The sequence below is a fragment of the Xenopus laevis genome, chromosome 7L (genome assembly GCF_017654675.1).
Source record: "Xenopus laevis strain J_2021 chromosome 7L, Xenopus_laevis_v10.1, whole genome shotgun sequence".
Taxonomy (NCBI): domain Eukaryota; kingdom Metazoa; phylum Chordata; class Amphibia; order Anura; family Pipidae; genus Xenopus; species Xenopus laevis.
This window is the reverse complement of record NC_054383.1, coordinates 110,379,753-110,394,947: the sequence shown is the minus strand read 5'-3', so window position 1 is coordinate 110,394,947 and position 15,195 is coordinate 110,379,753. Positions and strand designations below refer to the sequence as shown.

Sequence of the window (15,195 nt, the reverse complement as noted above, 5' to 3'; positions counted from 1 at the left end):
GGTTGTAAATTAAGCCTTTTTTCAAACAAATTATTGTTGGAAATGGAAATGATCAGCTTAGTAGTTGGGAATTGTACCATAAAGGACCATGTAAACATTAGGCTGTACAATATCACTGCTAATTTGGCCTGTTCCCTCTTGTAGCAAGGAGGCTGGACATCAATGTTTAGCAATGTATTTATGCCATAATTAATAGTTAATAAGCCTCTATCGGAGGATGGTCACACGGTTCACTTAACAGCATGAAGCATGCCTCAGTGATTTCATCATTCCTGGTTAGTTGCAATGCATTAATAGCCTAGTTTGAGAAAAATCAATGTTGCTGGCTATATATAGTCCCACCGAAAGGTTGTGATTGCATGGCTCATTGTGCATGATATGTCCAGCGCTCAAAAGAGCATCACAAGAACTGGGCATGGATATTTTGTCTTATTCTTGTACATGCATGCAACCCAAAATCCAAAGGTGCTCTTCTCATATATTATATTAATATAACAGAACACATTAATAAACATATGTCATTTCTGCTCAATGTTGTGACTATACACTGGGTAACTGGTGATAAAACATAGCATTTTCATAATGTACATTGCTGCCAGGCAAATAAGAGGGCATAAAGCAAGGGCTCTGAATCGATTACCTTATGTTACAGTCTGGGGAAAAAAAACGATGACAATTATTTTACCTGCGCCTCCTAAATAATGCATTGCACTCCAGGCATCATCGGACCTCCGGACATTCATAACTCGGCTCAGGAGTAATAAGAGAAATGCAAATACAGGCAACGGTAATAAGGCCCTGCTGTAAATGGATTTCAGGAGTTTTTTTAGGTCTGAACCGGTTACATTTTAAAGTATTGTGTGTGATGATATTAAGACTAAGTTTGAATTCAGAGGGTTAAAAAAAAAATAAGGCAATGATAATATTTTATCAAATATTATATTAGCTCCAATGTATAACAGCTGCTTTCTTATAATTGGCTGCTATTTGTCATCCTCGGAATTTCAGAGCTTCCAGGGTTTTTAGTCTAGCAAAGCAAGATGGCTGCTGTCTGAACACCCCAAATATATCACCGGAGAATCATATTACCTATATCATAATGTAACTTTGCAGGGCAACAAGTGATGTAATGGTAAATCCAGACTACCATTGCTATTTAATATTCTGTTTCATTTCTCTAAAGAACCGGTCCCACACTAAAAAGGAGTTTGTTTTTATACCAGCAACTTACTTTTAATATCCTTATTATTTACAGTAGTGGGTACCGTGTCCAGTACTATAAGGAATAATGGGATGATCCACCAAAGATATAATCACTTTGGAGTTACAAAGCCTGTACCCTTTGAAGTGAAGACTTGCCATCTCAAGGGGAACTAACCTAAAACAGCACTTTCTTTTCCTTATCGAACACATGGTGACAAACAAAATTGTTCAAAATTACCTACATTGTTTGAGGGGAATAGTCTTTAATGCTCAGACACAACAAACTCTTCTGTGCCTTACACCTTTATATGGCAATAGAACTTTTATATCCTTACAATTCATGGTAAGGGGTGTCTTGTCTAATAGTAATTTTATTTCTGCATTAGCCAAAACATTGGTTTACTAATGGGATTAATGTATACTGATACCCCTTCCTCAGCTGGTTGACAACAAGGCAGTTGTATTTTCACACCACCCCTGATGCATTACTGATTTTCGAAGAACACCAGAAATGTATTCTTTCAATATTCAATTTGTGTACTTAGCTTTTCTGGGTGGAATGAATGACATACTAATATAATACTTCTCAAGAATTAAGCATGTAATGAGCCAAAGGTACTGTGTATCCATATTTCATTGGCCCCTTTTTATTACAAAGATGGTGGCATGCAGAAAGATCTTTGGGGGTCTAGGAGAGCTTGGGGTCCATAACTTATGCCATACCATATGCCTAATATTACAAGGAATATAATGACAGCACAAGATGCTGTCCTTAGTGATGAATATATCCGTTGGTTAAGGGTGGAGTAAAAGTCATTTCATTCACTTCAACCTTTAACAGTTGATGGTGGTACCTATCGAGAGGAACCAAAGGTGTTTCCATCACACTCTGGCTCTCACCGTGGCTATATGATGAAGAGTTTCTTCTTCTGAACAGTTCTTCAGTCCATCAAATGTCAGGGATTCATGGCTACAATCTATTTGGCCTTCTCCATCCTGATGGTCTTTTGAAAAAGATTAGCTTTTAGCTCACAGTTCTTGTATAAGAATTATAACATGTCAACTATCCCAAATTATCAGGGAGTTTATGGTCAACATGATATAAGTATTAATGATGAATGAGTGGATCATTAATACTCAATAGTTGGCATCTCTGTATAGGTGGAATGCAGAGTGAAAGTGATAGGCTGCGATAGAACAGGACTGCAGGCGTTGATTTGTTCTGCAAATAAAATTACTGATGTCTTAACGCAATGACAGACCCCTCATTTTAATTAGCTACAACTATATATTCCATCCCTAAAATGTGCTATTGAAGTAAGCTTAGCAGATGTGCAGAGAAGAATGTACTGTTCTTCTTTCCCCTCCATTCTTTTGTTTGCTGTCTTAGTGGAGTGCTATGTACATGAATTATGGGATGCAAATAAAGATACATAGTTATATAAACAAAAACAGCCTTCTCTCTTTGTTTCTTCCTGAAAAAAATAAATCTAAAAAAACTATTGTCAATACATTGTAAGGGGAAAAGAAACATATTACAGTGAAAAATCTTTTCCATTAATACAAATAATCATTTTTAAAAGCCACAAAAATGATTTTCTGCGCTGCTCGACATCATTAGATTTCCAGCACTCTATAGATTTATATATTTGTTTTCATTAAAAAAAGCTTTACAACCTACTTACCTGCCATTTATATGCAATGCATACCATTTATAGGCTGTACCGTTATTAGGCTTATGAATGCACAGCGCCATGAATTTTCAAAGAATGAAGAAACATGTTAAAGAGCATTTCATATTCTAGGAGAAATGGGATTATAAAATTACAATGAGCCTTACTGAAGCTTGTAGAATCGCACAACTCATTGACTGGCCCCAGCTCCCAATGCACATATTTAGCATCTATGCCATTTGCGTCCTTACATTATCCCAGATATGTTTAACAGGTTGAGTCCTTTTTTAACTGCACTTCATGCCTTTATTTGCATTTTATTTCACCAAAACATTTTTGAGGTTGATTGTTTTGATTGTGGAGGCTTAGCAGAAGAACCAATCCAAGGCAATACCAATCTTTGTAGAATAGGGAACATTCTGCATAGTTGAGTACAGGACAACAATGTTAACTTAAGTTAATTTCCCACCCTCCCTACCATGTGCCATTCTTCACCAATATTACTTCTGCTGCACTTAGTCTCATTCATGGTGAGGCTGAGATGTTGGACCAAGTTTATATACAGTGGACATTGTAAAAAAAAATTGCACAATTTGCTTTTTTTCGATACTGACCAAGCTGGACCCTTGTGCATGGCGCTAATGCAAAGCAGCTGCCCCAAGGTGGTGTTTGGTAAAGAGTATAGTTATTTATAATCAAACAGGTTTTTTATAATGGAGCATGAAAGGGAATGGGTAAGAAGTAGTGAATGGGCAAATTTCTCCTGCGAAAAAATCGTAAAATTGGACATTTTCATGAAAAAAAAGTGAAATGAGGACATTTTCACAAAAAAACAAGAAAATCGGAAATTGACGCCCGCGTCCAAGCTGACACTGACACTTTCCAAAACTTTTTGATGCAGGCGAAATTTCGGCAGCGAATTGTCGCGGGAGATTTGTGAATTTATCCGCCGGCGATGAAACTTGGAAATTCGCAGCAAATTTGTGCTAGGCAAATTTATTCACCCATCACTAGTAAGAAGGCTGAATTGCAATGTCAAAAGTAAAGAATTACCATCATTACATAATTAACTCCAATTAGTTTTATACAATGACATTCTCTTATTCTCTTAATGAAAATTGAACACTGAACACTGAAATTAGCTGCCTGCACCCGGAATCATTATGAGGGCAGGTTGCAGGCACATACATCTGATTTCAGCCCAGCAATGCTCAAGTCAGCCCCCAAGAAGGGCAAAACCAGTGAAATGGGTGGGGCAGCTTAAAAGCAAATTAGTGTGGCCTTATCTGTTGGTTTTTAGGAAAACTCCAGGTCCAAAGCATTCTGAAAAACAGACCACATCCCTTTGTTTGTGTAGTTTATAAGTAGTACTTTGCCTCAGTTATTAAGACTCATTTACCATCTGAACCAGTGACTTTAATAATCATAATGTCTCTGCTGTCTACAAACTCCTTCCTCCAACCCTTCTTTTGGCTTTTCTTTGTGCTCATATCCACCCTCTCACTCCAGCTGGGACTACCTCCTGTAGATTATCTTATATTTTCTAAATTCTGCTAAATTTTCAACTTCACTATGTCCCCTTTCCTCCTTCATTATCACAATCTTGCCAGATTTCCGTTTGCACTAACTACCCCCACCGTACCTTCCCAGACACACAAAAATCTAAATATCTAAATATGACATTTCTCTTATTTCGACTCTCTTTAGTCTTACAGGGCATCTGTTACCCTAAATAAGTTTTTCCACCAAATGTGCAGTTTAATAGAGCCCACACTCTGGTTGAGGGAAATAGTGTTTTTTTTAATCTTTTTTATCTTTTTAATTGCGCCAGTGCTAAAACACCCGCAGAGGGAGGGAGCGGCCATGTTGTGCAGCGCGCATGCACATAACGAGACATAGGAGCCTCAGGTTCTGACGTTACGATCATACGGCACTTGCTCATTATGCACATGCGTGTGTCCCAACGTGGCTCCCTCCTGGTGGAGGTGTCCTAGCACTGGTGGGGGCAATTAAAAAAAAAACACTGCTTTGTGGGGCCTCTATAAGCCTGTACCTTTGGTGGGGGAAACTATTTTAGGGTAACAGGTGACCTTTAACATTTCAACCTTGTCCTGATTTGCTTGGCTTTTGCATGCTACCCATTATAACCATGGTTCTGCCAAATCACAATGCTCAAGACCCCCCCAAAAAAAGAACACTGCATTATGGGTAAACAAAAAACATAGCAATTTGAACCTGAAAAATGCACTTTGCTCTCGGCACTGTATTCAGAAATCTTGACATGTCTGGACAATCATCTACAGGCATCTCCAAGCAGCGGTGAAGTAAATGTAAATACGTTTTTCTGTAAAGTGTATTTGATCCAGCTTTGTGACTCTGCAATATTATATTATAAATATTATATCTAGTATTTAATCTAGTGCTAAGAGTACCTTTCTAGCAGTAAAACATTTTTCCACTACTTTACATAATATTAAATATTGTAATCAGGTTAAATTTAAAACTTTTTTACTCTGACATCAATTCCACTTTAAGAATAAAGTGTATTAATTATTGTGTGATGTTTAGCGTGTGATTTAGATTTATGGGGCTGCACATGGTTCTGAGGGTTACAGAACTGTAGGGAATATCAATCCACACATTACTTTTTTCCCCTTGTTATAACAAATGGTCGGATGCAGAATAAATCAGTGCTTCATAAAATTGCTGTAATTATAAAGTAATCAAAAACTCTGTAAATAAAAAATAGCTGAAAATAAACACAGGTCTGCGCTAAAGAGTAATGGTGCCAAATGAGGAAACAGAGTAGCTGGATCATTTGTTATTATGTGCCGTTTAGATAAACTAGTATGAAGATAATACAAGGCTCAGAGCATTATACTACAAAGAGGATGCCAAGGGAATGGAAAGGCCTGGGTTACATAATGTAAAGCTTCAGTGCAGTTGCTGGGGGTCCAGACTTAAGGTCAGTTAGGGTTAGATTTGGGGATAACACTCACTGTGATAGATATTCCTGCAAGCAGAAGTTGTAGGCTGAATATGAGTCAGAATTGGGGGTAAATGCTAACTTGCTGTGCCGGAACTATGATTAAAGGGGTTGTTCACCTTTGAGTTAACTTTTAGTATGATTTAGTGATTGATATGCTGAGACAATTTGCAGTTGCATTTCATTCTTTATTATTTGTGGTTTTTATCTTTTTATTCTGCAGCTCTCCAGTTTGCAATTTCAGCAATCTGGTTGCTATGGTCTAGATAGATAGATGATGATAGATAGACAGAAAGACAGACAGATGATAGATATATAGATAGATAGATAGATAGACAGACAGACAGACAGACAGACAGACAGACAGATAGATAGATAGATAGATGACAGATAGATAGATAGTGTATATAGTTTGAGCCTTTATAACTTGTACTAACATAGTTACACCTTTCTCCTTCTATCTCAGCACAGTTCAGTCCAGCTAAGTCATATGAAGAGTGGTGGGCCTACAAGGAAGCTGTGCAAGGGAGCTTTGTGCCAGGTATGTTTAAATCATCTCTACATTTCTTATTTCCTGTAAGATTTCAATAGATATCTTTACACTTGAGAAAGGGCTTTGAAGGCCTGAAACATGTTGTGTATAACCGTCTGCAATAAATGAAAATCACAAGCAGTTAATCTGCATTAGAGTGCTCTTCTTTCTCTCATCGTAAAGAAGATTTCAATATATGTGACATTTCAATAATATTTTTGAGTGCTGCAGAATATCAGATCTTTAGGTTGTCCTGCCAAGACAAGAATAAAAAATGAATAGGGATATGGGATCTCTTATCTGGAAAAATGATATCCAGAAAGCTCTAAATTACAGGAAGGCCATCACCAAAATCTAAGCATTACCAAGATATTTATCTCTGCAGCATCTCAGTGCTAAAAAAAATCTCCAATTGCCCTCAACTGGGAGGGTCACCAACCCTCTTCTTGCAACAGTAGATCCTGCAGACAGGAGTAGTAAGTTCTGGATCCAGTGTTACTGCACATGCCCATTGCATGTCATTGATCTAATTGGCTGAAGTGTGCCAGCCAATTGGATCACTAATATTCAAATTACCAAAAAAGTCCCCAGTAACTGCCTGGCATTGCCACCCCTGTCCCCTCTCCCTCCCCACACTGTGCATTAGTAAAGAAAAAACCCTTTAAAAAAAATCTGACCCTAAAATGCAGAGCAGTGTAGCGGAGCTGCAGGGCACCATCTTCCGCTGCTTCGTATTCTTTTGGAACTCAATGCCGACACAAAGCCTGCAGGAACATGCACAGTTGGGCCAAGTCAAGAAATGTCTTCAAATACACATGTTAAAATTGGCATTAAGTCCCAAACTAATACAAAGCAGTGGAATATGGTGCTTTTTTTACTAATGCACAGTGCGTATAGGGAGAGTGGGGGGCATTCCAGGCAGTTAAGGGGCCTTTTTTGGTACGGGGTTTAATTCTCCTTTAATACAATAGTGCTTTGGGTTTTTCAGCACTCTGCATGAGAGTTCCTTTAGTAACGACAAAGAGGAGCTGCAGAGCTAAATATCTTGTTAAAGTTTCATTTTACAAACCAACATCAATTAGAAAAATGTTTTTAATCCCATGGGCTGCTCAGTGTAGGACTTCTGTCTGAAGGTGAACATCCCCTTTAAACCCTAAAAATGAATATGGCTAAAAATGCAATATTTTATAAACTGAATTTATTGCACCAGCCTAAAGTTTCAGCATCTCAATAGCAGCAATGATCCAGGACTTCAAACTTGTCACAGGGGGTCACCATCTTGGAAAAGTGCCTGTGACACTCACATGCTCAGTGGGCTCTGAGCAGCTGTTGAGAAGCTAAGCTTAGGGGTCGTTACTAATTATCCAGCAGAAAATGAGGTTGGTCTGTAATATAAGCTGATGTTACAGGGCTGATTATTAAATTCTGGTGCTAATCACACTGGTTTCTGTGCTGCCATGTAGTAATTATCTGTATTAATCACTAATCAGCCTTATATTGTGACATTTCTATTCTATGTGTACTGTATATTGTGAGTGGGTCCCTAAGCTCAGTAAGTGACAGCAGCACAGAGCATGTGCAGTGAATCAGCAGAAAAGAAGATGGGGAGCTACTGGGGCATCTTTGGAGACACCGATCTTTCCTGCTAAAGACCTGTGGTTGCCTTGGGCTGGTACAGCAGCCCAAAACATAATGTACAACATTTCTAGCTACTTCTTTAGTTAAGCTTTAATACTGCTTTATGGCGATCTAAACTTTGGAAAATTGTAGAAAATAACCTTTTTCAAAAAACCCTAGGTCCCAAGCATTCGAAATAATAGATCCCATACCTGGAGCTGTACGGAAGGTGTGGCATGTGCAATATAGCCATAGTAGTGTTGCATGTGGCTGATAATACTAGGGGGGAAGATACAGGCAGAAGTGATGAAAAGAAGGTGGACAGATAAAGTGAGACCTAGTTAGCTGATTAGTGTCACTGGTCTACAAGCAATGTAATGTAAATGTACACTCTTTTACCAGCATGGTCTGGTTGTGGTCAGATTTTGAAAACACATAAAACACTAAGGAGAAAATACAAAGAGAAGTCCTTAATGTGATTTTGTCAAGATCAGATGTATTTTTCTGGCTTCGGTTGATTCTCTTGTCCCAAGGCTGCTTATAGGACTAAAGGATATATAGACAGTCAATAGCTAATAAATAGGAAATACTGCACTGTAGGTGGTACACCAGGTGAACTTCCACAGCAGCAATCAATGCAGAAACACAGGATTGACCCCCTAAATATTTTATACAGCAATTATTGGGGAAAAAACACAGACTTTAGCCTGTTGCTAAATATTGAACTTAGCATGGACATCCATCCGCTCTGCTTTATGACTTTTTCTCAGCATATTCCCAGACCTCCATCGAGGAGGGACACACCGCTGCTCTAGCAAAAGTCAGATTGATTTATCAACTGGAGACAATTTCTTCAAAGGGCCTGGGCTAGGAGCAGAGACTGTCATTCTTTTTTATCATTTGATATCTTTCTTTTGGCGCAACGTGAATCTGATGGAATAGAGTTCTCTGTGGGGCTCACTTGGTAATCTGTGTGTTTATCACTTTGATTGATCTCAGCTCTTGTGTCACCATATTCTTCAACTTTCCGCACCTTTTTCTCTGTATATATTTATTAACAATCGACTGCGATAGGTCTGTGCCTTGTACCCCTAATAATAGTTGCTGCAATAGTAATTCTTACATTTGAGCAATGGCAGTGCTATTATATTGTGCACTTGAACCATGGGTTCAAATCCCCCCAACTTTCAATTTTTTGGTACAGACCTTATAAAATGCAATAATATGAACAAAGGACATAGCATTCAACATATTTACTATAATAATATGAATTTTTCATGTATGGTACCAAAAAATAACCTTTGAGTTTAATACAATTTTAAAACCACATCACATATAGCAGCCAATCAGCAGGTACCATTCATTGATCACCTGCAAATGTCTTATTGGTCACTATAATTTACTGCACCTGGACAAATGTAGCAACTTATATGACATATAGGCTCAGATCTTTGCGTTCCAAGATGCAAAAACCTGTGCTTATTTGCATCTCTGGGTATTCTTTCCGAATACTGAGACTAAAGGCTGCTTTTAGGCTATTTCAGGACTGACAAGACATTGCTTTTATTTACTGTATTTGTAACTGTGTTAAGAGGTAGGGGGGCCCAGATGAAATGTTAAACCAAAGAATTACTGTCTGATAAAATTGTCAGCGCATTTTGTAAAGGTAACATTTAATCAGCCTGCAGAAGCTTTAGAGAAGATAAACTGGAAGAGGATAATCTCTTACAAAACAGCAGCAAAAGCCTGAAGTTGGGGAAAGATACTGACGCAGGTGTATTCCATGCAGTGGAAATATGAGATGTGAAATCCAACTGGCGTGGATCAAAAATAGTGTATTAGAGCGATGTGCAGAAAAAAACAGATTGTACAAATTGATATCAAAAGAAACTAGAAATATTCTAATATCGATGCACTAATTTCAAAAAACCAAATGCAGTCAGTTGTGATATAAATGCAAGGCTGATACTGTGCCATTTATTTATGCAGTGATATAAAAGGCATCTCTTTGTTTCTGCTCATGTGGGGCCTATTTTTGCCCAAGCATGTACTCGTGATATTGGTCAGTGTCTGATTCTCTTCATCACTTTCTGCTCTTCTGACAGACCAAAAGAACAGAACAATAGAAAAGTGGACATATCGGTTGGATAGTAAAAAGGACCAGTGTAGACCCACCTTAACTGCACCCAAATCATGTCTGTCCATCCTTTCCCTCCCATGGATCCTGCAGAGCTACAAAAATGATATTTGGATCTCTCTAGAGTAAGCGCACACATCTACCATGTTTTATTCTTTTTGCTTACAACATTGTAGATATAGGGCTATCCACAGTATCGGACTGGGATGCCAGGGGCCCACCAGAAAATCTTAGGCTGAGGGCCCACTTTCCAAACTATTATACCTCCTCTCCTCACTCAACCTCTTTATTCTCCTAGTCTCTTTTCTCTAAATACTATACTCTTCTATTATTAAGCCACTTTGTTCCCATAAAGAAATAGGGAATGACCATGAATTAGGCCAAATGGTTAGAAGGAAGAGGTCCACTGACACCTGGGCCCACCTGGGTGTTTTCCTGGTATCCCGGTGGGCCAGTCCGACACTGGCTATCCATCTGGAAGCCTATCCTCTGTGTGATTTCTTTATTTAACATGATATTTTATAGTTGGGTGTGCAAATAAGGGGATCTTTAAATGATTAGGCCACCCAAGCGGTGGTTCAGATAGGGCAGATCCATTCATTGGCCCCCGAGCTAACAATCAGGTCACATGTGATACCTGTGAAGACCGTTGAGGATTGTCCATACAGTCCAATCAAAATCCCTTCAAGTTGAGCAGATATTACTTCAAAAAAGAGGGGATGTCTAATAAATACGTGTTGCTGGACTATACTAATGCAAACTGCATTTAAATGGAGTGCCGCCCTTCCAGCTGATTTTTCTACAAATGACACATATCTTCTACATCTGGTCTGGCCTGGGAAACATATCCTACAGGGGCCAATAAGCTGCAGCTCTGTATGTGCATAACCCTAAGAAGATAAACTGAGTTGTTGCCTACTGAGCTGAAGTGAAGCAAGAAGATGTGCTTTGGGATTTTAAAACCAGCCGTGTTCTGATTTACATATCTGAGCTATGCAAAGTTTGTGCAAAACACTTAACTGCTCTGATACACATATACCCTTTCCTTAGCATAATCCTGTTTGTGCATGCAATAAATTCTGCTGTAGGTAGGCATAAATAACATAACCAATGCTGTGCTCTTTGCACAAACATACACACTTGCATCAAACACACACCCTAATTAGTTATGCAAAGACATTAAACTTCCAAATGGGTCCCTCTGGAGTCATTTGGAGCCATAGGAAGCTGTCCTAGTGTTTCTCAGCCAGAGAGAAATGCTACTTGCCACTACTACTAACCTAATATCCTCTAGTTTATCCACCCACTGTGAGCACGTGATTTTCCAAAATATACAACTTTGTTTGTGTGTGATCACAGCTACAATGGCATTCTGGGGGAACTGTTACATTTTGGTTTTAAAAAATGGCACGTTGTATCCCAATACTGAACAATGCTCCTTTGGTAAATATATTAGATGTCAACTAACCCCTTGTCATTATAGTCCTTGGTGTTCCCCCCAACTCCAAATATAATGAAGGCTTAAAGGAGAAGGAAAGGCTAAAATTAAGTAAGCTTTATTAGAAAGATCTATATAAATACACCAGTAAACCCTCAAAGTAATGCTACTCTGAGACCTCTATCAAAAGAAACACAGCATTTCTTTTCTTCTATTGTGTACACATGGGCTTCTGTATCAGACTTCCTGTTTTCAGCATAAACCTCCAGGGCTAGGGCTTGAGCATGCTCAGTTTGCTCCTCTCCTCCTCCCCTCCTTGCTGTAATCTGAGCCCAGAGCTATGAGTGATCAGGGAGAGACTCAAGCAGGAAGTGATGTCACACCAAGCTAATATGGCAGCTGCTATCCTAAACAAACGGCGAGAACTTCTAGAGCTGTTTACTCGGGTATGGTAGAGCATTCTGCAGAATAAATATAGTGTTATAGCTTGCACTTTTGTGGCTAATCTATTGGCAATAAACTGCTTCGGTAGCTTTCCTTCTCCTTTAAAGCATGCTGAGAGTTGTAGTCCTTGAGAACTCAAGGTTAAGACATAGGGGTTCAGAGTGATAATGATCCAAATGTATTTTTGAGACCTAATATCATGTTACCATTTGATGAGAACAATATTTAGGTTTTAACAAATCCATTGCAATTATGAATAATATATGGTGTTGCTTTTACATGGTGCTAAAAATTAATATTATCTTTAAAAATTAGCCCCTTTATTGGAGCTCCCTATAGATGTTCTCTGGTCCCTGTCCTTGTATCAAATGAGGGGTGGGCGTGTCCTGACGGTCCCTGCCAGAAGCAGAGTAGGAGGGGGACAGCCAATCACAGCCCTTCAGTCACACAAGCACAGACAGGTTTCCGTTCCTTATCAGGTCCTGTTAGTTGCTGATTGATTCCTGTCCTGCAGTGCAGTAAACTGAGAGCCGCCGGCTCCCCTGCACAGCCTGGGAATTCAGGGAGCAGGAAGTGGAAATGAAGGGAGGGATTATTAGGGGTTTTGCCTGAAACACTACTTTTCAAAGTGCAATTCTTCTATATCTAAATGAGTATAACACATTGGTACATTCTTATTTTTTACACAAAATGTCTCCTTTAAAGCTTTTACCCATGAATATAGTGCCCTGTGTGCCCCGTGGCCCGTGAAATACTGAGTGGGGAGGAGTTGCAAGGTTGCAAGTTGGACAACCCTATTATAAATGCATTGCCAGTCTATGCTTGCACGGGAGGGATATAAGTAAGTTCTATGTGCTTTTCTTTAATATTTAATGAAACTTCCCTTTCCAGCCCGTCCCCCTCTTCCCTTGTGCAGTGACAAGGAGTCATTAGCAATGCGCATTTCAACTAGTGAGTGGGAGACTCTAGAAGGAAACAAACACAATTAGGTACAGAATCTGTGCAGACAAATGCATTTATACACAAATACAGATATTTCAATACATAAACTCCATAGCAAACTACTGTTTCATGTTCACAGTTTAAACATTCAGTGTTCTTCTAAATGTAGATTTGGTGAGACTTCCTTTATTAGTTCCATTTTTAACTAATTTGTAACACTTGCATGTATATGTGTTGACTTTAGCCTGATATGGATAAGAACTGAACATTGAGATCCAAGATCCCTTCATTTTCCTCCAATTCCTTAATTCATTCAAACTCACAGCTGTTACCTAAGAAAAACATTTCAAGACAGAAGGGTCGCATGTTATATAAATGCAATTAATGCAGCCCAGTTATCTGGTAACCTTATAGCAGACTTTAGGCTACTATCCTGTAGTATTCCCCTCTAACCCCCCAAAAAATATGTTTGCCCACATCTTGTAACCCATAGCAACCAATGAGGTGTTTGTTTAAAAAAAAAAAAAGCTGACCAGTAAACTAAACCTGCTAAATGGTTGCTATGGGTCATGGCTTCTATCAGTGGGGCAATCAAGTAAGAGGCCCCATGAAAGAAAGAGCCCTAAGAGTAGGGTTACAATTTCACCTCTTTAAAGTAGGACACTGAATGCAGGTTGGATGCATGAATCAAGGACTTGTGTGCAGTTATGAATCCAACTTGCAAAATTTGTATTCAATAAGTGTCCTACCTTAAAGGATTGAGGTGGTAACCCTACCCAAGTGGCACAAAGTGCAAGCAATGGGGAGCAAAGTGGCCAGTCTTGTAGGAGGAGTGGCCAGGTTTTAGGCTGACCGTTGATGGGTTTTGGCATAATGGGGTATGGCAAGGGTTGACCAGGGGCATGACCATTTGTCATCATGGAATTTTTTCCATTAACAACCCATTCTATTTGTTGGCAGGGTCCTCTTCTCAAGGAACCCAGGTGATGGTGGCCTAACAATTGCTGTCCCCTGAGGGTTAAGGGCCCTGCTATCTTAGTAGTATGGGATACCATGGGTTCCTATAATAGTATTAAACTTAAGACCATTTATTACATCACCCCTTAATAGAAGAATCCAATTGTAAACTTGGCTTAGTAGGAGTCATTTACAACCTTTGAGGCGGTGTTGGAAACTGCAAAAAATACACGACGGGCACGAGGGGAAAAAGCGAATAACCCCATGTATGGCAAGGCTTTCCAAAGTCCTGAAAAAGATTTACCATGAGAACCATTGCAAACAACTAATATAAGAGAGAGTAAGTTGGGGACTGGAGTTGGATCAAGTAGCTGCAATGGTTTTGTATTTTTGTCACTGGTCATGTGACATTTAATTGGACATCATATCATTTCTAGAATTCTGACCAAACTGAAAGCAGAGGTAAAACCCAAAAATAACATTTGCCTAATGAAGGGAAAGGACATTCTATACAATCATTATAAAAGTAAAAAGCAAAAGAAACTGCTTAGTCTGTCTCTTGAAACAATTGTAGCAGATGTCAGCCTTGCAAGCTGCTTCCCAGGTCTGCTAATCAGCTGCCTTCTTTTCTGTTTCAAACCAACATGGCAGCAAATAGTAAGGGATAGACGGATACTGCTGTTATATTTTCATTGCAAACATGTCATTAGTGTACAAGTATTTTATTTTTTTCATTAGGCAAATGTTTATTTTGGGGTTAACTCATCAAGGAAACATTTTTGATGTCTGAGCTGAATGAAGAATGAAAAAACGCTCACTAAATATTCTCATACTGAACTCCGGCTGCTAGTTGCTCCACTCGGCAATCACAGCAAACAGAGAGAAGTAATGAGGTATCCTCAAAATGTTTTTTTGTATGTGATCAATATTTTCTGTTGTGTAGATACCTCAAACTTAGTATTCCAGACCTGTGCATTAGAAAGTGATATTACCATCTCTTGGTTCCCTGTTATGAATATAGTTCCAGCAGGAGGTCTCATGGTGGGTAGTTCTTGTCTCTTTACATGCAAATTCTCTTCCAGGTTCCTTATGATAGAAATAAAGTGCTACCAAAAAAATTGCATATTTCAAGTTAAAGTGATTTTTTTTTTTTTTAAATAAGTCGGTCTGCAAAGATCTATATGTATGACCTGTGTAAGCAGTGAGTATTTTGGTATTTCTGATAGGGCTCATTTATAAATACTGTGCAAATATGCTCATGGGCAG

General features: G+C 38.9%; 1 protein-coding gene across 1 annotated transcript in view; it reads left to right on the top strand.

Annotated features, from left to right (window-relative positions):
- Positions 1-15,195, top strand: part of ca11.L (carbonic anhydrase XI L homeolog) — a 162,875-nt gene that overhangs the window by 64,686 nt on the left and 82,994 nt on the right. Inside the window, exon 2 of the mRNA XM_041569510.1 lies at positions 6,329-6,403. Within this exon, the coding sequence (XP_041425444.1) occupies positions 6,329-6,403 (75 nt within the window). The remainder of the gene's footprint in view (positions 1-6,328; positions 6,404-15,195) is intronic.